The sequence below is a fragment of the Vanacampus margaritifer genome, chromosome 8 (assembly GCF_051991255.1).
Source record: "Vanacampus margaritifer isolate UIUO_Vmar chromosome 8, RoL_Vmar_1.0, whole genome shotgun sequence".
In the NCBI taxonomy this organism is placed as follows: Eukaryota; Metazoa; Chordata; class Actinopteri; order Syngnathiformes; family Syngnathidae; genus Vanacampus; species Vanacampus margaritifer.
In genome coordinates, this window is record NC_135439.1 from 13,003,928 (window position 1) to 13,025,597 (window position 21,670).

Sequence of the window (21,670 nt, forward strand, 5' to 3'; positions counted from 1 at the left end):
TTCCCATAAGCCCCCTCTGAATTAGAGCAGCCATATGTCGGATGTACATCCATTGAAGGCTTTGCGAGGCTGTTAACAGTTATTGTGGGAAATGTTACCTCTTAGCTCGCATTATGAGGATGTGCATCCATTTTAACTCCCTATCCCATAATCCAGAACGCACATATGAACATACACTGCATTCAAGAATGATCGCAAGTCTGATATATTAGTTTTTCCAGTTCCGACCTGACAGCGTTTGAGGCGAAAATAAACAACCAAAATGGCGGATAGTGATAAAATGTTTTTTTATTTTGGTCCTCAAAACTCATTTTGACCTCCAGCAAACTTACCTTCTCGCAATGTTATTATCTTATTTCATAAGCATTCCATACAGGTCATTAGTTCACCGTATCATTTTATGTAGGAAGATAGCGACATACTGTCACATACATTGTGTTACGTGAAGTTATGTCAAATATTTAGGAATGAAGAAAGCTATCTAGTTTTATATTCGAGTAAATTGTGTTTTACCATTCACAGTCTGCGTTTCCAAATAAGTCGCCATTGTAGATTCGGGGTCCTTTTTTTTTTTCTTCGACTTCGTGAGTGTAATTTCCGACTTTAAGGGGGCGTTGCCGTACACACTTCCTCGTTTGAACTCGGAAAAGTCCGACTTCCGACCATCCTCGAATGCGGCAATATTCAGGCCATCTTCATCAACTGATCGACCATGTTTACACCTGCTTTTAAACGGCTTTTCAAATGTCATATAAACGGTAAATTCTGTAAATTAAATTTGACTCTAAACAGAGTCTATTTGGTCCCACTCTTAACAGAGAAAATTTTACTCTTAGACAAGAGTAAAATATTCAGAGTAAATTTTACTCAAAGTATGTATGAGGGAATTTGCCTATCCCATGAAAAAAACAAATATTTTTTTGCTAAGAATTCTCAATCAATTTTGCACGGAGAGATTTTGACTTAATTTGACTAATTTATTTAAAAACATCAACAACAAAAAGTTACACAAGGGTTGACGAACAAACTCACAATCTTTAGCTTGGGAGCTATGCCACTTCTACTTTTTGCTTATATCCAAAAGCGTTTCTGGTCCCCCTTTTTGGAAGTTACGAAGATTACAGCGGACACGAGCTGCATGGCTCAGGGAGTAGATTTGCTGTCTCCCATCCTGAAGTTGTGAGTTTGTTTCTCAACCCCTATGGGACCAAAAAAACTCTGTTATAGAATAAAATTTACTCTACAGAATTTACTGTGTATTTCATCTATCATTTGTAGATCTGAAGGAAATCCTGCAATGTGGAAATTCCCTGTAAGTGCCTAATATGGCTTTGGATTACATTTTCATTCACATTTCAGACACAACCGGAAATCTTGCTTGAGCAGATCAGCATTCAATGAATGGACAAAAACAGACCAATTGTGTAACCATTTGTGGTCTCAAATTTAATCAGTTCACTGATAAGATCTATGAATTGAGATTCAAGCCAAGGAAATCAAATTCTATGAAATTCTACAGGGACACGGCAACATTTATTTCAAAATTGCACCCACAACAAATTCCATTAAAAGTCGATGAGAGAAGTTTTCTTTTAATGGCTCAAGTGACCATGACAATAGTAAAGGAGAAGGGCAGCATTGTTTTAGTTGTACCTGTGATGTCACAATATACAGTAGGTTGCTTCAAGTGTTATGTGGATTCCTTCATTTTTTGTAACTGCCATGGCTTGTGTGGAATTCCCACGTGAGAGTACGTGGGCTGCATGCAGCGTGTTGATGTGTGTGAAGTGTCGTGTGTCAGGTGTGTCAACCACACCTCTTGTCTCTCTCTGCATGAGGAGCTGAAGTGGATTCACGTCAAATTTTCCGTTAACTCCCTACACTCCTCTCCTGCTTCCCCAAGGCCCTTTGCGTGAGTGTGTGCGCGTGTGACTATGCATGTAGTGTGAGCGTTCCTATCATGAGCTGACTTAAACTAGCGTGCCAACTGAAAACCGTGAGTCAAGGTATTACCTAAATTAGCCACACCCTGATACTCACTCACTCACTCACTCACTCATCCGTGCCTTGCACAAGTATAGTTGTTGTTTCCTTCAAATATTTTTTTTGTTAAAAAAAGTTGTTTTGGATACTTTTTTTTTAATATACAATTTAAAGCTACAACGTGGACTCATTTTGAATACACTTACCATATTTTAAGGACCATTAGGTGCACCGTATTATAATTAAGCGTAATATCAATATCATGTTTCTATTTTAAAACATTTGCAAATTTAAATCGCATTATCTTTCATCTTTGTGAAGCATTGTATGTTAATCCCAATTGCACCATATGTTTATTTTATAAATTAAGCGCTATTATGCTAGGTTCAGATCGGACATGATATATCGAGTAGCGCTGCATGTCTCGCTTTGCGTTTGTGTGCCGCAACTACACGGGGGGGGTTGGTTCGAGCGTTGGAGGAGATCCTCTGACAGACCAAAACAAAAATTTTGAACATCAATAGTCAATCTGGTGACTCGTGGGTTGTGTTATTAATTTGGTTGACAGTTTAACCCCTGGGCGTTATTGTGACCATTTTTTTGGCTTTTTGTTGGTTCTGACCAAGCCATTTCAAAATAAAATACTGCCCAGGGCTTAACAGCTGTCAACAATTCAATTCCCTTACTATTATCCAACCATTTTGGGGAATTATTATTTGGAATTATACTGTAACTTTAAATTCCTAAATTTGACAGGCAGATAAATTGAGCAGAGGTCTTGCTGTTCAGGAGACAGAAAGCTAAATACAAAGTTTTATTATTACAATCGATTCCAAATTCCAGAAGAGTGTCTGTAACCAAGATGAAAACAAACCATTATTATGTAGCCCCTGTGAAGCTATTAGGTTTGGTTTCCTGATTTGGTTGCCTGCTTTCAAACAATATTCTTCTTTTATGTCAAAGCAACTGACTCAGGAGGAAAAAGAACAGCTGTTAGATGTGTGTCTTACAAACAGTGAACATTGTTGAATGCTGAAGTGTTTTGCTTTCTGGGCCATGATTGGCTGTTTGATTTAATAATGCATTTAATGTTTATGTGTGTGTGTATGGGCATGAGTGTGTGAGCCTGTTGGTGAGAGTGACAGCATTGAGTAAGCATGAAAAAAAAAAGTTCGGAGGACCGTGACATCTTCTGGGTCCTTAAAGTTCAATCTGTTGCATTTTTTTTTTACCACAATTTAGAATCAAACAAGCCGTTTGTAGACATGAATATGTTTTCTTTTTGTTGCACGCTGCCTCAGAGCATCTCGTCATCTAAAGGGAGGATCTGTTTTCTATGAAAGAACAGCTGTAAAATCCAGGCATGTGTTCAGATCTTTTTCATTGTGCAGGTGTCCGATGCGATTTAATCATGTTGCGGAGAAAGCAAGCGAGTGTGTGTGATGACGGAAAAGCAAGAGACGGGGGATAGTGGTCGGCAGTTAATTACAATTCAGACTGAGTGCCTGCAGGGTGCAGGGACGGAGAGTCGCTGCAATTCAAATCATCTCAGCTCGGCAAAGGGTGAAACTGGGGAAACTGCGCCGCGTTCATGCTTCCCTCTTTTTTGGTTGTTTGAATTAAATTGAGTCGTCCTCACTGTTGCAGTTGGGATGAATGCACGCTATAGCTTGGAAACATTTGATTGTCAACCGGAGAGAGGATGAACTCGGTCATTGTGGGAATTTGGGTTAACAAGATGGGGCCTCGTCACCCCAGCAGAGAAGCGCTTTGCCTCCCAAGTAGACGCAAATTGATTATTTTATTACATCGCTCGACAAGTTTGTTTATTGTTTAGCACGCCCACCCGGGTAGAGGGCTTTAAAGCTTGTGAAACAAGTTTTGAGATGAATACACTTCTTAAAGGAGACATATTATGCTGTTTTTACTCAATTTATTTAACATGGCTGTGACAGGCATTTTTATCCAAATACCTCAAGGGTTGAGAATCTCGTAGTCTGTCAGAAACGTTACAGCACTGGAGTCACAAAAGATTGATTTCAAACCCAAGTTACAGACTGACGATGAGATCAAACTGAGTTTGATTGGTTCAGTGTGTGAGAAAAGAGGTGAGAGTTTTTATCCTGACAAAGGCAGCAAGCCTACACAGTGGATGACTTTTACTTGCGGAAGTCGAACCCAGAGTGTGTGGGGGTGGGGTGTGTGTGTGTGTGTGGGGGGGGGGGGGTGACTTCCCTGAAACATTTGGTGGCAAAAGTTCATACACTGTAACTGTACTTCATTATTTTTCATGTACAATTAATGCCTATAAAATAAATTTTACCAATTGCTGCCGACTGCAAATGACATCCCATTTGGCTCCGTTTGCTAATGTCAGATGACCAAACCCAGAAAACAGGTGAGCCGTGATTGGTCGTTACCTGTTTCCTGAGCACCTGGGATGTCGTTTTCAGTCAACAGCAAGTGGTAAAATGTGTTTTTAAAGGTATTCATTGTACATGAAAAATAATGACATAATCAAATTATGGACAACATTTAATCTTCTTACTGCTGAAAATGGCTAAATGATGCTAACGCTGTTAGCTAACCTTAATCCGTGCATCCAACAAAACCTAGTGCAGCTTTGCTTACCTTGCACAAAGACACCACTGGCTAATTTAACCAGTACAGTTAATGGTGCTACATATCCTGTACAGTAAGTTTTTTTTATGGCTTTACAATACAAATTGGAGATTCCTCAGCATCTTGATACAGACCACATCCAAGGAGCCACTGTGTTTATAAGCCATTCGCAGCAATTGTTTTCCGATTGGTTGAACTCCTCAGCTGCCCGTGATGGAACCAGGATACCATAACGGAAGTGGCATACAGCACAGCTGAATTTCAAATCATCCAGATGGAAGAGTGATTACTTAGAGATTCATTTAATGCTTGTCCAGCCCCTCCCCCCCCACAAAGACGCCATCTCTCGCTCCCCTTCCGCAGTGAAACTGCCTGTTCACATGAGCTAAAAATAAATCATGTGACTGAGCAAGGCCAACCATTCTGTTCATGAATTACTTATGGTACTGTTTACTTTTACATGTCCTTAGGAAGAAAAAAAATTCACGTGCCTTAAACTGTGGATTGTTAGGCTAACATCCTCATTGTGTGAACACTGAGAGTCAATTGTTAGTTAAGCGTAAACCTTGCTTTGGTTTAATTGTGTGAACGCGACGATAAAGGAAGTATTGTATTGTTGTTTTATTTCCTCAAATATCAACACCGCTATACTAGGAATGATAGCACATAACTGCTGAGATCTAAAAATCTTGACATGACTTCAACTTTTATAACAGTTTTTTTTTTTAATGTATGAAATTGATTGATTGATTTATTTTTACGGATGAAATTGGACCAGAACCTTTATGTTGTGGTTGCAAGGGTTAAACAGCTTGAGTACGTTACAAAAAAAAAAACTCGTTCATCTTGATTGTCATAACCTGAGCTTGTATGTAGTGTTCATGTCATGTTAAAACAAGCCATGGCACATGCGCTGCAAAAAAAATGAAATAGCAATAAAGTTACTGCACTGATGCTAAAGTACAGTGAAAACCTTTAAAGCAGGGGTAGGGAACCCTGGTCCTCGAGAGCCGTTGACGAACAAGATTGTTATCAGGCTTCTACAGAGCTTACTGATTAGCTGATCACTTGAGTCAGGTGTGTTTGAGGAGAGAGACATGGAAAACAGGCAGGGGGGGAAAAATGCTTTTACCGCACGGCACAGGCAATTGTAAAAATGTCACATAAGTGTAAAAGTAAATTTACCGCCGTCAAAAATGAAAACAGAAAAGCAGTAAAACAAATTTCGAAGTGTGTATGGGGAATTGAAGGGAAAGGATTCATGCTGGGAAAGTGATTTACATTACTTTACGGTGTATGTATTATGTTTGCTGTTACTCGTATTCTTATATTATTCTCAACTTTTTTGCTGACCGACATTTATATAGTACTGAGCAGTCAAGGCACTTTTTTTTTGGGTCACTTCTACGGTTGTTATTTATCCTCTTTGACTTTCCATCATTGGTACCGTCCTGTAATGGTATTTATAAGTAAATATCGCCCAAAAAAAAAAGAAATGAACTTAACCAAAAAGTTTAAGTTAACAGCAGGGGCCGCGCTCGGGAATCATTTGGTGATCTAAAACGAGCAAAACTTTCATTCAGGGGTATTTCTGTTTTACTGTTCAAATGGTGACTTAGTGTATACATTTCCAAGTTTGTACTGTACATGGATAAATCTAACACAAATTACTTATTAAATATACAGATTTAAAGGAGACTTACAGATTTCTGTAGCTCAATTTACACTAATGTAATCCATCGGCATATTAGGGCTAGTTACTGGATTTCAAGCAAATTTTACATTTTGCATTTCCAAGTTGATACAAGCATTATACAGAAGTAAAAATCCTGGGTAAAAAAGTAGAACTGCGATTGTACCACCATTGTGACAAACTATTGAACCGCTTAACATAAAAGTGAAAGACTCCTAATAATGTAATGCAGACTCATCACAAATTCACTGTCCTTGATCCGTTCCCTCATGAATCACTCAGTGAACACAACATTTCCAAATAGAATGGGAGTGGGAGTTAAATCTTTTCAGATACTGTACGTTCTGCCCAGATAACGCGGTATTGTTTCTAATAGATTGTCGTCATTATTTAGCGTGGTACTACTTGTTTTTACAGAGAAGTCATGTTTACAGACTAGAATTTTCCCATGCGATTCAATTTCCAACCTTTCCTGGTTTTAGGCCTTCGTTCCTTCTCATGGCTTGCTTTGTTCGCCTGCGTCTCTCCGTGTCCTCATCTCAGTTTCCCGCCTTTCTCGTCCTCTGCTCCTCAGGGTATCTCTGAATCATCCTTATTTTTGCCCACTCTTCTGTATGTTTCCAAATGTTATGGCTGTTTTGTTTCCCCGTGTGTCGCATATACAGTAAGTGTGCGGCTGTCTGAGGCGCATGTTTGACACCGTTAGCCATCTCTGGAGGTTTCAGCATCTCTCTGTGGGCCTCCATCTGTTTTTTGTCTCACACTTGAGAGCTAATGGTGATAAACAGCATTCACAAACGTTGCTGATGAATTATATAAATGTGTTTTCTTGTACAGGTGACATCACACAGAAGGGCTATGAGAAGAAAAGGACCAAACTCCTGGCTCCATACTTCATCCACACCCCAGGTGAATGGCCTTGTATATTTTTTAAAATTCAAAACGTGTTTCAATCAAACGGCTGTAAAAGTCAACACGATCATCCACAAGATTTGGCATTGATGACTACTGCCCCCTAGTGACACCACATATCTACCAACCACTGAAGGAACCTTCCATAAATTTCTATTTTATGATCATGATCACAGCAGAAACTGCAATTTGAGAAATTTGAACACTATGCTGACCCAAATCCGTAGAAGGTAAAAACAGATATTAAGTTGGTTTCCTCGTTTGCTGCTGTATAACGGCTTCACAGAAGAACGCAAGTTTCTGTGGGAATTTTTGTCTGTTAATCCAGAAGAACATTTCTGAGGTTACTGGTCCTGGATGAGAAGTCCTGACTCGCAATCTAATCCCCCTTCACCACAAAGTTATTTAATTGGTTGAGGTCAGGGCTCATAACTTCTTCAACACCAAACTTATTTAAGGACTGTTACCTGCGCACACACACAAAAAAATGCCAATATGTTGCGACAAACTCAACGGATACAATTGTCCATTGTACTCATAAAATGAAGAATTAATATTCGGATAAGCCAAAATCTTGGCAGCATGGTGAGCTTGTGGCTAGCTAGCGTGTCTCCCTCATAGGTTCCTGTGTGTCTCCTCCTGGTAGTCTTGTTTGCTCCCACATATGAAGATTTGGATTGGCTGCAGTTACCGTAACCATAATAAAGAAAAGCACTATAAGAAATGGATTGATAAGCCAAAGCATTAATTGACTTGAATTAAATATTAATTGATGGACTTCTGACTGCTTTTGAATTTAGCTACGCGCTATTGCATTAAAGTACAGAGTGAAATGATAAACTAAATTGACATAGTTTTTTCTTTAGCAAAGTTAAGATAAAATAATTTTCTGCAGATGCACAAAACATTGTGTGTTGCAGCAACAAAAACACACAGGAAATTTCATATTTCATAATCATTTCATAATCATTCATTCTTGAGCAAGCAATTATTGGAACAAGAAGGTATTGAGCCCAGCCATGGGAATACGTCACTCTCCTGTATCTACATTTTCTATTCACATTTCTTAACTCAAGCCTAGAGACTTGGCAGTCATAGTTAGAATTTAGCAGCAAGTTATGTTGCACTCTTATGAATTTTATACTGTGTGTGTGTGTTTAACTCTTATTATATTTTGTTTCCCCCGACAGTGGGCCCGCCCCCAAAGAACAATGTACAGCCACCCGCTCCCAGTTCCTCTTCCAGCCATGGGCCTCCCCCCTCAAGCTCATCCCGTTACCGTGAACGACGCTCCCGTAGGACCCATCGCAATGGCGGAACCAGGGATGACCGCTACAGATCAGGTGCGGAATGCTACATAATAAAAAAGCAACATTGTCTTAAAGGGGAAGTCAACTAAAAAAAAATATTTATAATACGTGTGCCCCCACTAGTCTAAACATAGTATTATGATTAATATTGCATTTGTGGAATATGAGTTGAGCAGCAAAATCCATCTGTTTTTATGTCAGTGGGCGGCCATTTTGTCACTTGCTGTCTGTCGACTGAAAACATCACAGTTGCTCAGGACTCAGGTAATAACCAATCACAGCTTACCTGTTTTGTGAAGCTGAGTCATGATTGGCCGTTACCTGAGCCTTGAGCAACTGTGATGTCATTTTCAGTCGACAGTAAGTTACAATATGTCCGCCCCCTGAATTGGATAAAATTGTTAAATTTTGTTGCCTTCATTATTCATATTCCACAAAATATTAATCGGAATGCCATGTTTAGACTAGTGGAGCCGCATAGAAATATTATCAGTGTTTTCCACAGATTTGAAATCTACTTGGGTGGTGGACTCTGGCGGTGGGGATGGGAAGCGGGTTGGACAGGGGGTGGGTCTCAGTCCTGTTACTACGTCTCATCTAGCCTCATGATCCACAAGTGAGTGACGGCGAACTAACGTTACATGCGGTATATCCTGTCCTGACCTGTTTTGTTTTTTTTAAAAATTAAAAATATATTTGTAATAAATTTTCTTGAAAACTTCTTGGGTGCCCCGCCCAAGTATTAACATGGTCTGGGAAACACTGATCATTTTAAAGAAAATTTTGGGGTTGATTTCCCCTTTAACACAAATCCACTTTTGATCTAGAATTTAGAAAAGCGCAGTGATATGTTCCTCAGAGACAGTTTAGTAGCTGGGGATCCCCCTTAGTGAGGACCATCCCTTTGCAAAATGACATCACTTCCAGGCCATGTAGGAGGAGGCCTTGTGGAGAACACAAGGATGTTTATCTATGGGGGAAAAGACAGCTCAGCAGTGGATTGCAGGCAGAAGATGTGAGACTGTAAAATGAAACTCCCTCTGGAATGACACACACCTCTTAGCTGTCCTTTTCCTCCTCTTCTTATCAGGAGAGTTCTCTTGCGGCCAAAAAGCCGTTTCAAATACCACACTGACCCTTTTTTGTTCAGAAACAATGGGGATAAAAGTATTTATTAACTCCCACTGGGGGGCGTAAAAAGCCTTAAAGACTGGCACAATTGGCTTTACAGGCTTATTACGTTAAGACTAACTGAAAATGTGCTCTACAAGTAGCCAAGCAGAATATTAAGGGTTGATCTATCCTATTGGGAAATTATTATAATAGTAGTGTTTGTAAAAGTAATGATTCAGCTTCGATAAATCAAAAGACGTCAGGATCCCCCACCATGCTATCGCCATGGAGACATTATTTAACCTCCCAGACGTGAAAGGAATCATCCTCTCTCCTGTGGTAGCCGCAAATGTGAGCAAAAGATCAACAGTTATGTAATTGTGAGGCTCAATGTGAGCTGCATTTGATGTTTTATTATTTTTTTTTAAATCTTTTGATGCTCAAATGCAGTCAGTCGATGTTATGTCTCACCGAGTGGGTTGCTTCCATACACACTGTGAACGCGTGGCTGCCCATGTAAGGGTTCAATTCTAATGTGCCTGTGGGTGTCATCAAGTGAAAGCATCTGCAATTATGTGCGTGGGTTAATGAACAGTTAGCCTCCTCTTATTGTGATTACGCTTTCAGCGGGAACACACGGCCTTTCTTCTGTTCCTTCTTTGACAACAGATTATTTAACAAAACTAAAATGATTACAAACGTTACAGGACGTGTTTACAAAGTGCTTTCTGTACAGATTAAAACAATGTTTATCTTTGTTGTTTTATTTGTCTGAGTACAAAAATGCTTATCCTAAGGACATTTATATTAGTTTCTTGGAAAAAATAGACTTGTGTGAAAAGGGTGTATTTGAAGGCATCTAATTTAAAAGAAATGTATACATGTATGTTATGCTATGAGCCTTGATTTTTACATTTATGTATTTTATACCTTTAATCATGATTAAAGCTTCCATATTAAGGATTTATATGACAAAACTTTTGAAAATGTATATTATTTTCGACCATGGGTAAGTATATAATGTGGAAAAGAAAGATTAATTCTGGGGTTAAATGTTGTCGGAGTAATTTACGTAAATTTAATACCTTTTTCAACATCTTCAGCGTTTGTCCAGGACCGAGCCTTGCTGTGAATAACCAAAATAGAAAAAAAAAAATTATACTTGCCTATGCAACTAAGAAGGCAGTAAAACACCACTTTTCTATGAGACAGGACTTCCCACCTTCTTAATAAGCTCCTCCCTTCACTTCAACATAGTTCCTTGGCACCAAGATACAACAAGCTGGCGCCAAAGATTGACTTTTATATTAGGGCTCTGTTGTGAGCACACACAAAAAAAAACAGCAAAATTGTAATATAATGAGGTCGCAAAATGTAAATATTCAAGTAACACTGTGCTGTAATTAATCTGTTGTTTCCTCATTGTAGTACAGTTTTAGCTGCTAATTTGTACAACACATATTTTGAATTAATTATTATTGTAATAGCAGTTGATATTGTTTTTGTCTATTAACATGTTTTTAATCTGTTTTGTCAGATATTCACTCTGAAGCAGTACAAGCAGCTCTGGCTAAACATAAAGAAGAAAAAATGGCACTGCCCATGCCTACTAAACGGCGTTCAACCTATGTGCCGTCCCCCGTCGAAACACGCACACCACCAGGTAGGAGAAAATTGCACGGAGGCACTTGAGACACTTCAATTGCTTACTTTTTATTCTTGTGATACATTTCCCCTCAGACTCCTCATCGGCCTCTGAGGACGAGACCTCGGTGCGCAGGCAGTCGTCGGTGGTCGTCCCCGCCCCTATGCTCAATGCCAGCATGCAGACCCCCGACTGTTGGATCAACCGCTCGGCCCTGGGTTCGTCCACATCCTCATCGGCCTCCTCCACCATGTCGCACGGAGAGGCCAAGCCGCAGCCTCACAACCAGCCTCAGCCTCAGTACAAGCCTCAGTACCAACCTCTGTACAAGCCTCAGTACCAGCAGCACCACCAGCCCCAGCACGAGCCGCCGTCGCCGCCGCACACTGCCGCCGTCACCGACATGATGGCTCACAGTCGCATCGGTGAGCCAGTACACTGTCTAGCTGAACACTTGTTCCACAGTTTTTACAAAAGTATTACGGTATAGAGAGAAACTATTATTGTTATAATTGAACTAATTTCATACTCATTCATTAGGATGTCTCGATCACATTTTATTTTGCACCCGAGTCCAAGTCACTTGATTTTGTGTATCTGTCGATCCAATACCTCTGCAATGCAATGTAGTGAGGAAGAAAACGAAGACCACGCCCAAATTGTATCAAGATGATACTTTTTTATGTGGCTGTAAATCACCAGTGGTACAAGTCAAGTAAAAAACTAAGATATGTCATTCCTAACTTTATTAATTAAAAACATTTACAAATCCCATCTTTTTCAACCGATAGTGACCAGCTGAAAATCACGTGATCTGCCCCGATCGGATCAGGACAACTCTAATAATACGTTAATAATTTAATTAATTCCTAGTTGCGTATAATTGTGGTGCCGCATGTTATGTATGGGTACACAGAAAATTAAATAAATATATTTTGGTAAAGTTATTCCATGAGAAAAAGGTGTAATATTGCTAGAGTCTTTATTCTTGGGATTTTATTTTTAAATACGATACAGAGAATACAAGACTACTTGCATTCGACCCTGCGGCTAATACAAAGGTGCGGCTTATCCATCAGATCACAAGGGGGCGCACTATAAAGGAAGCGCAAGAGCGTCAGGCAGAGCAAAACAAACCAAGTGAGCCCAAATACAGTAGGAGAGACAGAACGTGAGATAGACAATTTGTGCCCTCATTATGGAAAAGAAAGTAGCGGGAACATTAAAACACCTGCGGCATATAGTCGGGTGCGGCTTATAGTCCAGAAATTACTCTAATATGCAATTGTAAATGCTACTGTCTATTAAATACAATTGTTTTTCATCCCACTTCCCGCAGCTCCCCCGGAGAACAGCGCCCCACCTCCAGATGTAACTGCAGTCGTCCTTCCAGCCAGAGGCCCGCGGGTTGACTTGCCGTCCAACGCTACGGTCCGTGGAATGAGTCGAGGGCAGAGTCGCTCCAGCATGATGGAGACCGCAGACGGTAATCCGCTACCTTGCACTCTTTTGTTTTTGTATGCTATATGGCAGCCTCGCTAAATATTTCTGTCAATTTAATTCCATTTGTGGCATTAATTGGACTGTACTGCTTTTTTCTGCTTTTGCTCTGTCACATGTTTTTGACTGGCTGGTAGGAAGAATTAATCTCCAGAGTAAGGAAATGCCTTCATGTATTTTGTCCGCAGCCTTGTGTCTTTGCTGTTTTTACCCCCAATTCTCCCTATTGTTTGTAATAAATGCATACAGAAATTAATACGCACAGTGGACATACAGTCCTAGTCCAAAAACACACTCCTGACCCAACTCTCACCTCGTTTTCCTTGTGATGATCCCACTCAACGTGTGCTGCTTTTTTATCCCCAAACATGACAGCAATTCAAGACAAATGTAAGATTAGTCACATTTTGTGGGTTGAGAAGCAGCAGACTGTGAGAAGATACGATGCTCAAACAGCTACACTTTTGTTAGCGTGTGCACGAGTGTTGTGTGTGACTGTGTGCTGAAAATTCACCCCAAATCTCCACCTTGGCCTCGTAGGAGTTCCAGTGAACAGCAGAGTGTCCACAAAGATTCAGCAACTGCTCAACACGCTGAAGAGACCAAAGAGGCCCCCCCTTAGTGAGTTTTTCACTGATGACTCGGAGGAGATAGTAGAAGGTGAGGCACTACAGCTGTTCATCATCATGTATGCACATACAATACAGTAGATGTTTTTTTTTTTAGGAGTGTCAAAATTAATGCGTTCATTTTGATTTAATGTAAAGTTTCTTTGAAGCCACAAAAAAAAATTAACGCGCGATTAATGACCACCCCTTACTTGGAAAGCCTGTACTGGGGGATTTCCAGTCACAACGCAGCAGACATATAATAATAAATTTCATAATAATGCATATATTTGTGGAGACTGGTGTCAAGTTATATTTTTCCATTTTAAAAATGTGCAAAATTTCACAATTTACTTTATGTTAAAGATTAAATACCTCTTTATATGAAAAGAAAAATGCACTGACTTGTCACAAGCGCCTTACAAATGCAACTATGCCATCTAGTGGCAGAAAAATTACCTCAACACAAATCAATATCACACTTGTTTTTTTACAGTACAGTACATCTTTTTAATTTTAACTCAATTTTATGAATGATTATGAAATTACTGTATCAATGACTAAAAGAAACACCCATATTTATATTAGTTTTTTAAAAAAATCCACTTTTTTGTTGAGTATCATGAAAACTTAGCAAATATTGTACACTTTATTGTACATTTAGAACAGATATAAAATTTGCAAAAAATTGTGAGTTAACTATTGAAGTCATGCAAAAAATTACAAATAAAAAAATAAATAATCGCCTCACAACCCTATTTTTTTTTATTCAATCGCCTTTCCATTTTAATGCATTTATACTGTAATAATGTCGTTCTGATTTTCTATCTCAGTGCCCCAGCCGGACCCTAACACACCCAAGCCAGAAGGTCGTCAGATCATCCCGGTGAAGGGCGAACCTTTGGGGGTGGTCAGCAATTGGCCCCCAGCCTTGCAAGCTGCGTTGGCCCGATGGGGGGCGACGCAGGGGAAGAGCCCCGCCCTCACAGCTCTCGACATCACAGGCAAACCGCTTTACACGCTGACTTATGGTGAGAGCTGATTGTATTAATATCACAAAATTGCTGATAATTATTTGGAAGTAACTGAGCTTAAACACTTCAAACATGACTCATTATTGTATTTATTTTTTTCTTAAGCAGTGTTTAAATGTGCAATCCTGTCACTGCGTCTTTTAGGGAAGCTATGGAGTCGCAGTGTGAAACTTGCGTACACTCTTCTCAACAAGCTGGGCACCAAAAACGAGCAGATTCTTAAACCCGGAGACAGGGTGAGGACAGAAAAGAGTCACACAAGCATCACGTCTACGAAAATGTTTAATTTTATGACCAATATAAAGTGCAAAGGGGGAAATATTGTTTTGATTGCCTTTTTTTTTTTTAGTTTGCTGGATTATGCAAGAAGTACAGTACTTAACCGATTCCCTTGAAACTTTGCTAAGAAATCTTATAGTGGACGTCCCCCCCCCCCCCCCATTTTTGGGGGACTAAAATATGTTCAATGCAGCCCCACTAGTCTAAATAGTAAACACCGTATTGTGGTTAATAGTGCGTTGGTGGAATATGAATTAAGCAGCAAAATCCAGCAGTTTTTATCAATATCAGAAGGCGGCCATTTTGCCACTTGCTGTCGAGTGAAAATGACATCACAGTTGTACAGGGCTCAGGAAACAACAAATCACAGCTCAGCTTCAGAAGACAGGTGACCTGTGATTGGTCCTTGCCTGAGCCCCGAGCAACTGTGATGTCATCTTCAGTCGACAGCAAGTGGCAAAATGGCCGCCCCGATAAAAATGGCTAGATTTTTGCTGCATAACTCATATTCCACGTTTAGAGTAGTGAGGTCACATATAACATATTATTGACACAGAGGAAAGAGTCCTGTCTGTCTTTTCCTTCTTTCTCCGATAACCACAAAACTAACAAACAAATGCAAATATGGGGAATTGCTTTTTTATTTTTTTTTTATATCCATTTAATGTCTTTGTAGGTGGCACTCGTGTACCCCAACAGTGACCCCGGGATGTTCTGGGTGGCCTTCTATGGCTGCCTTCTGGCTGAGGTCATACCTGTACCAATAGAGGTGCCGCTCTCCCGCAAGGTGAGGTGTTTCTACAGTGAATGTTCCTCCTCAGGAGTTAAGGAAATGAACATTTGTGTGTGTTTGTGCTTTGGACATGTAGGATGCGGGCATCAGCCAGGTGGGCTTTCTCCTTGGTAGCTGTGGTGTGGGCCTGGCGCTCACCAGCGAGATATGTCTGAAAGGTCTACCCAAGACCCCCACTGGAGAAATAATGCAGTTCAAAGGTTGTAGAATCATAACGGCATTAAAGATGAACATGTTATTACATTTAATTAATTAAATGTTAGTTATACTCCAATGTGAGACTTTCTGTGAATGTTCGGAACAAGCCAAGAATATCAAGATAATCAAAAGTATGACTCCAGACAGGGATGTTCTGAGTCTGATCAAATTAGTCTTTAAATGAAGCCAACATCCGTTTACCTTCACTGGTGCCTTTGTCTGTCTGCCAGGCTGGCCTCGAATGAAATGGGTGATTACGGACTCAAAGTACCTGACCAAGCCTTCGAAAGACTGGCAGCCGCACATACCAACGGCCAACACAGACCCTGCCTACATTGAGGTAGGTGACAAAGTTGTTGTTTTTTTGTGTGGAAATATCCATCTTTTTTTTTTTATATATGTAGCGCTTGTCCTAATTAACTCATTCACAGTCATCCGAGTACAAATTGATCTTTGACGTCTATAGCCGTCAATGGCAGTGAATGAGTTTAGGTCACGGGTGAGCTGCAGCCTATACTAGCTGACCGTTTGTCAAACACACGGCTAAAATCTCTCTGACTTGACAATAAATGGATGCTGAAAAGGAGTCCACTTGATCCCAACTGTACTGCTACTCTTTCTCTCCCTTTTTCCACAGTACAAAGCAAATAAAGAGGGCACCGTGGTTGGCGTGGCGGTGTCTAAGGTTGCCATGCTGACCCACTGCCAAGCACTAACCCAGGCCTGCAACTACTGCGAGGGTGAGTGAGCGTCGACTTTCTAAAGTAGGCACTTTTGGCTGAGAGTTAGGTTTGTTACAGCTCATATAATTGTGGCATCCTATATTTATCTGTCACAGGTGAAACATTGGTCAATGTTTTAGACTGTAAGAAGGACATGGGTCTTTGGCATGGGGTGCTCACGGTGAGTTAGTGTTTATGGTTGCAAAGGTATAATAATGGGCACTTGTTGACATGGTCAAAACTAGTCACAGTTATGCAGAGTTGCGCCAATTAAAACTTAAAGGAGAATCTTAAACATTTCTTGACAATAATATATGTGACCTCACTAGTCTAAACATGACATTCTGATTAATATTACATTTGTGGAATATGAGTTATGCAGCTAAATCCAGCCATTTTTATCCATCGCAGGGGGCGGCCATTTTGTCACTAGCTGTCAACTGAAGATGACATCAGAGCTGCTCAGGGCTCAGGCAATGACCAATCACAGCTCACCTGTTTTCTGAAGCTGAGCTGCGATTGGTCATTGCCTGAGCAACTGTGATATCATTTTTAGTCGACAGAAATGAGCAAAATGGCCGCCTTCTGATATTGACGAAAACTGCTGGATTTTGCTGCTTAACTCATATTCCACACACACAATATTAACTAGAATACTGTATTTAGACTAATAGGGCTGCATAGAACGTTATTGGCAAGACTTTTTTTTTACCTTTATAAAATAATATTATATTTTAAATATGTTTTATCTTTGTGATGACATAATTTTGGTTACGCCTCTTTAATTTCATTAGATGTTCAAATGTACCGATGTTTGCTACAAAAACACTGCATTGTTTTTCATCAAATTCAACAATTCTAACTAACAAGTGGACCAAATTATAATAACATAAGAATTCTGGAAAGAACATGCCATTTTGTTTCTTGTGGTTTCCTGTCACTAATATAAATACATTGTTCACAATATATACGGCCTAATTCTTTAAAACATATTATTTCCTTCAATAAAACAAAAAAAACGATGTATTTTCATGCTTAACTGCTTCATCAGATGTTGTTTGCTAACAGGCTGTGATGAACAGGATCCACACTATAAGTGTTCCCTATGCAGTCATGAAAGCGTGTCCTCTCTCTTGGGTGCAGAGGGTTCACATCCACAAAGGTAAAAACACTTGTGGCTCACCTTGACAATTACTTGCCCAAGATACGTTGAGGTGCTACAGAATGCAAACGGTTGTTTTACAGCCCGATTAGCTTTGGTGAAGTGTCGGGACTTGCACTGGGCCATGATGGCCCACCGGGAGCAAAGAGACATCAGCCTGGTGTCGTTGCGTATGCTGATAGTTGCTGATGGCGCTAACCCCTGTGAGAAATCCTTGTGATTTTTTTCCCTTCAAAACGACACAGTCATACCTTGAGCCCCGCCCATTTCTTCGCGTGTGTTTTTGTGTGCAGGGTCGGTTTCTTCCTGTGATGCCTTCCTGAACGTTTTCCAATCCCACGGGCTGAAGCCTGAGGTCATCTGTCCCTGTGCTACATCCCCTGAGGCCATGACGGTAGCAATACGCAGGTGTGTCTCTGGTCCACATTTGCATCCATCCATTTTGTGGTATTGGTACTTGGTATCGGAATCAGTGATTACTCAAGAGTTGAGCACTCGTACAAGGTCTGAAAAAAAAGTGGTATTGAACAGCCCAATTGATAATGACCTAAAATGTACAATCATGCTCCTTAATTCAAAATGTGTTTTTCTCTGCTGGTCAGTGAGTTTGTTACTGCTGACTAAACACTGATATTTGGTTAAACCCTCATTCATGCAGAGCTGGATTACCGGGCGCACCACTTCCTGCCCGCGCCGTCCTTTCCCTGGGCGGCCTGAGCCATGGTGTCATCAGGGTCAACACAGAGGACAAAAATTCTGCCCTCACCGTGCAGGATGTAGGGCATGTCATGCCAGGAGGTGATATTTAAGCATAAGAGAATGAGCTAAAGGAAACTATGAAAATATATTTTTAAAAAATTCCCCCTTTGTGTGTTTCCAGCTCTGATGTGCATAGTCAAGCCAGACGGGCCTCCTCAGTTGTGTAAAACAGATGAGATAGGTGAGATCATAATTAACTCCCGGGCTGGAGGCACCATGTACTACGGCCTGCCAGGGGTCACCAAAAACACCTTTGAGGTATGAAAGTGTAGTTAAAGTTCCTCTTGTAAAGATTGCATCATCCGTTTGATTTTTCCACCCTTCTGTCCCTGTGCTCAGGTGATACCGGTCAATGCTAACGGCGTTCCCATCGGAGAGATTCCGTTTGTGCGGTCAGGACTCCTGGGCTTTGTTGGGCCAGTGAGTTGGACCATTTGATCACATTTGTGCTAACATGAGCTAGCTATCCTTTCTTGCTAACAACCCAACTGTGCATTCATAGGGCAGTCTGATCTTTGTCGTCGGCAAAATCGAGGGTCTCCTGCAGGTGAGCGGACGGAGACATAACGCAGACGACTTAGTGGCCACCGCACTCGCCGTGGAGCCGGTCAAGACGGTCTATCGTGGGAGGTGAGAGGCTGGTTAGCATGCTACTGCTCCACTAAGACGCTATGTGGCATTTATTGTACTTGCAGTTTAATTGTATAGATGCAAAGGAGGTCAGTCAAAACTCTGGGCAAAGTATGGAACCAGACAAAATTCCGAGGTCACCATCAGCATTTTTATGTTATTTACTTAATCACCATCATTTAATTTTCACCGTCATTTTTTAGACAAAACAGAGTTGGGTAGGTACATTCATTCCAATACATTTTCTTAAATAACTTTTTGGATACTTGTCAGAGTAGTTTTAATGCAACACACTTTTTGCTTTTCTTACAAAGAACCACTAGTTGTATTCCGTTGCATTGAGCAATATTTGGCTCACTGACATCTATGTTTGTTTGTGATTTATGTTTTTTGGTTAGTCAGATTCAGTCAGTTTCACCAAATCACCATTTGACTCCATTTGACCTGTCAAATAGAGCCAGGAAGTCACATGACCACACACGGCCCCACACGGAAGCAAAGTTTTCAAAGTGACTGTTTTTTTGTGAAGCATAGCAGAAATAATGGAGAAATACAGTAACAGTATATGGCTCACGGTTAGAAAAGGCACAATTTATCTATGTTTACCTACAGGCTACAAAAAAAGAACATCCACTCATCTGTCTGCCTAAAAAAAAATCTGCCTACAAAAATTCCCCGTCAAACTTACTAACCCTCACCCCCATATTTTCTATTTTGTTTATTTGATGTTCATGCCGTGCTCTGATCGTAAAAATACTGAATCTGAACTTACTGACTATTCAGTACATGTGATTTTTTTCATTAAATACTCAAGTAATTATTTGGGAGACTACAAAGAAGTAAAACAGTAAATAGTAGGACGGATGCTTTTCGAAGCAGGGTTGAATATGAGTAAATACATTTTTGTTAAAACTCAAAATAAAGGTTCAACGACAAGAGTTCATTTTGGCCAGTTGTGTCACTATTGTATCCGAGGAACCATCCACCCCCAGAACCATAATTCATTTTACCAAAGGACCTATTATGCCTTGAAATTTTACACTTAGCTGTTTTGATTAGAAGTCGTAAAAACTAAGGGTCACTGTGGAATGTGTAGGCAGGAAGGTGTGTGAATGAGCTGTTTGCTTGTCAACCTCGAGTCATTTTAAAAACAAGACTTTGAAGATATTACACCCGTTTCCCATTTGTGTGTGCGTCCTTGTGTGTATCAGGATCGCTGTGTTTTCAGTCACTGTGTTCTATGATGAGAGAGTGGTGATTGTGGCCGAGCAGAGGCCAGACGCTAGCGAGGAGGACAGTTTCCAGTGGATGAGCCGAGTACTTCAGGTACTAGCCCAGCTCAGATGTTTTACTCTGCCTTGATTTTTTTAATGTTCTGTAAAATCTAATATGCTCTATATAAAATAGTCAACATTCTCTACCTCTTTCCTTGTACAGGCAATTGACAGTATCCACCAAGTGGGCCTCTACTGCCTGGCTCTGGTCCCAGCCAACACTTTACCTAAAACACCTCTGGGGGGCATCCACATTTCTGACACCAAGCAGTTCTTCTTAGACGGCAACCTGCACCCCTGCAACATCCTCATGTGTCCTCATACTTGTGTCACCAACCTGCCTAAACCCCGTCAGAAGCAGCCAGGTATGTACAGTGCTGCTCAAAAGTTTGTCAACCTCTTGAGCAATTTGGACTTTCCAATTGTTTCAACCTGATTTTGTTGTTCAATCTGAACCATCACATCTTATATGAAACTAGAAAAATTCCCGCGGAAATTTTGAATGGGACTGCTGACTCTTTGGTAATGAGCTGAACAGTTTAAAATTTAAACGACTGGAATCGGTCAAGAAATGTGGAAGTTAACCATAATCTAAAAATATGTCACTGTCACTTTAACAACGCACACCCATTTTTGACTTGGAGCCGTCACGCGCCCCACATTCCATTGAGATTCTATGAGAGACGCACCCCTTGAACAAAAGCCTCTCACGACTTAACGGTTCAAGATACAGATTCAAGAAATGGCTCGTTAGAACGGCAAGGGTTTGGGGAACACGAGCATGTTCTCATTTTTTTAATCGGATGAAAAATGACCAAATGAGAGCAGGTTGAAAACTTATGATTTATCAGAAATGAAGAGCGAAAGGCGCCTGAATTTAACATGGCAGAGATAGGCGAGTTGGTCCGACTTGTCCGAGCTTAAAGGGAAAATAAAGGTACTAAATGACACCTTAGCCAAATAAAAGTTAGTTTGTCTGAAAGAAGACACTCGTGACTACAAAATGTGAGAATTTGACGTCTAGTGAGAAAAGATTGTGGCCATGGTGACAACTTGAAGTGAAACTTTTGACTTTTGGCAAGAGATTTGTTGCTTCCCGGCACTCTGGCTAATTGCTAAAACAGAGTGTGTTAAAATGCTATATGACTCACTGTCTTTGAACCCGCACAGAGGGGAGAGCTTTCATTCCTTAAAAAAAAATTCGACACTGAGCTAAAGATGGGAAAAATTCCTACAAAATGAGCTAAAATTCGTATCGGTCGGATAGCGTATGCGTGCACAGCGTGTCTTGGAAAAAGGTGCTTGATGTGTGATTTTGTCTTTCCATTTCCCATTCATTCCTATGGCACTTTTTGGGGTAGTTTTTGGGGTATTGCGTCGCCGTGGTAAGTGGGAATTCCTAGAAAAATAATACCGCACCGAGTCAGATCGAG

At 40.5% G+C, this 21,670-nt stretch overlaps 1 protein-coding gene across 4 annotated transcripts in view; it reads left to right on the plus strand.

The window, feature by feature from the left end:
- dip2bb (disco-interacting protein 2 homolog Bb) overlaps positions 1–21,670 on the plus strand; it is a 39,154-nt gene that overhangs the window by 6,270 nt on the left and 11,214 nt on the right. For 2 of the 4 annotated variants that reach the window (XM_077573102.1, XM_077573104.1), the window contains exons 2-24: positions 7,136–7,207; positions 8,401–8,553; positions 11,171–11,296; positions 11,374–11,703; positions 12,618–12,764; positions 12,916–12,933; positions 13,319–13,438; positions 14,220–14,417; positions 14,565–14,656; positions 15,376–15,486; positions 15,569–15,692; positions 15,921–16,030; positions 16,328–16,430; positions 16,529–16,593; positions 17,481–17,574; positions 17,658–17,777; positions 17,868–17,982; positions 18,233–18,372; positions 18,455–18,591; positions 18,673–18,753; positions 18,836–18,963; positions 20,175–20,289; positions 20,401–20,602. In XM_077573102.1, the coding sequence (XP_077429228.1) occupies positions 7,136–7,207; positions 8,401–8,553; positions 11,171–11,296; positions 11,374–11,703; positions 12,618–12,764; positions 12,916–12,933; positions 13,319–13,438; positions 14,220–14,417; positions 14,565–14,656; positions 15,376–15,486; positions 15,569–15,692; positions 15,921–16,030; positions 16,328–16,430; positions 16,529–16,593; positions 17,481–17,574; positions 17,658–17,777; positions 17,868–17,982; positions 18,233–18,372; positions 18,455–18,591; positions 18,673–18,753; positions 18,836–18,963; positions 20,175–20,289; positions 20,401–20,602 (2,901 nt within the window). The remainder of the gene's footprint in view (positions 1–7,135; positions 7,208–8,400; positions 8,554–11,170; positions 11,297–11,373; positions 11,704–12,617; positions 12,765–12,915; positions 12,934–13,318; positions 13,439–14,219; positions 14,418–14,564; positions 14,657–15,375; positions 15,487–15,568; positions 15,693–15,920; positions 16,031–16,327; positions 16,431–16,528; positions 16,594–17,480; positions 17,575–17,657; positions 17,778–17,867; positions 17,983–18,232; positions 18,373–18,454; positions 18,592–18,672; positions 18,754–18,835; positions 18,964–20,174; positions 20,290–20,400; positions 20,603–21,670) is intronic. The other 2 variants (XM_077573103.1, XM_077573105.1) reach the window with 1 other exon arrangement.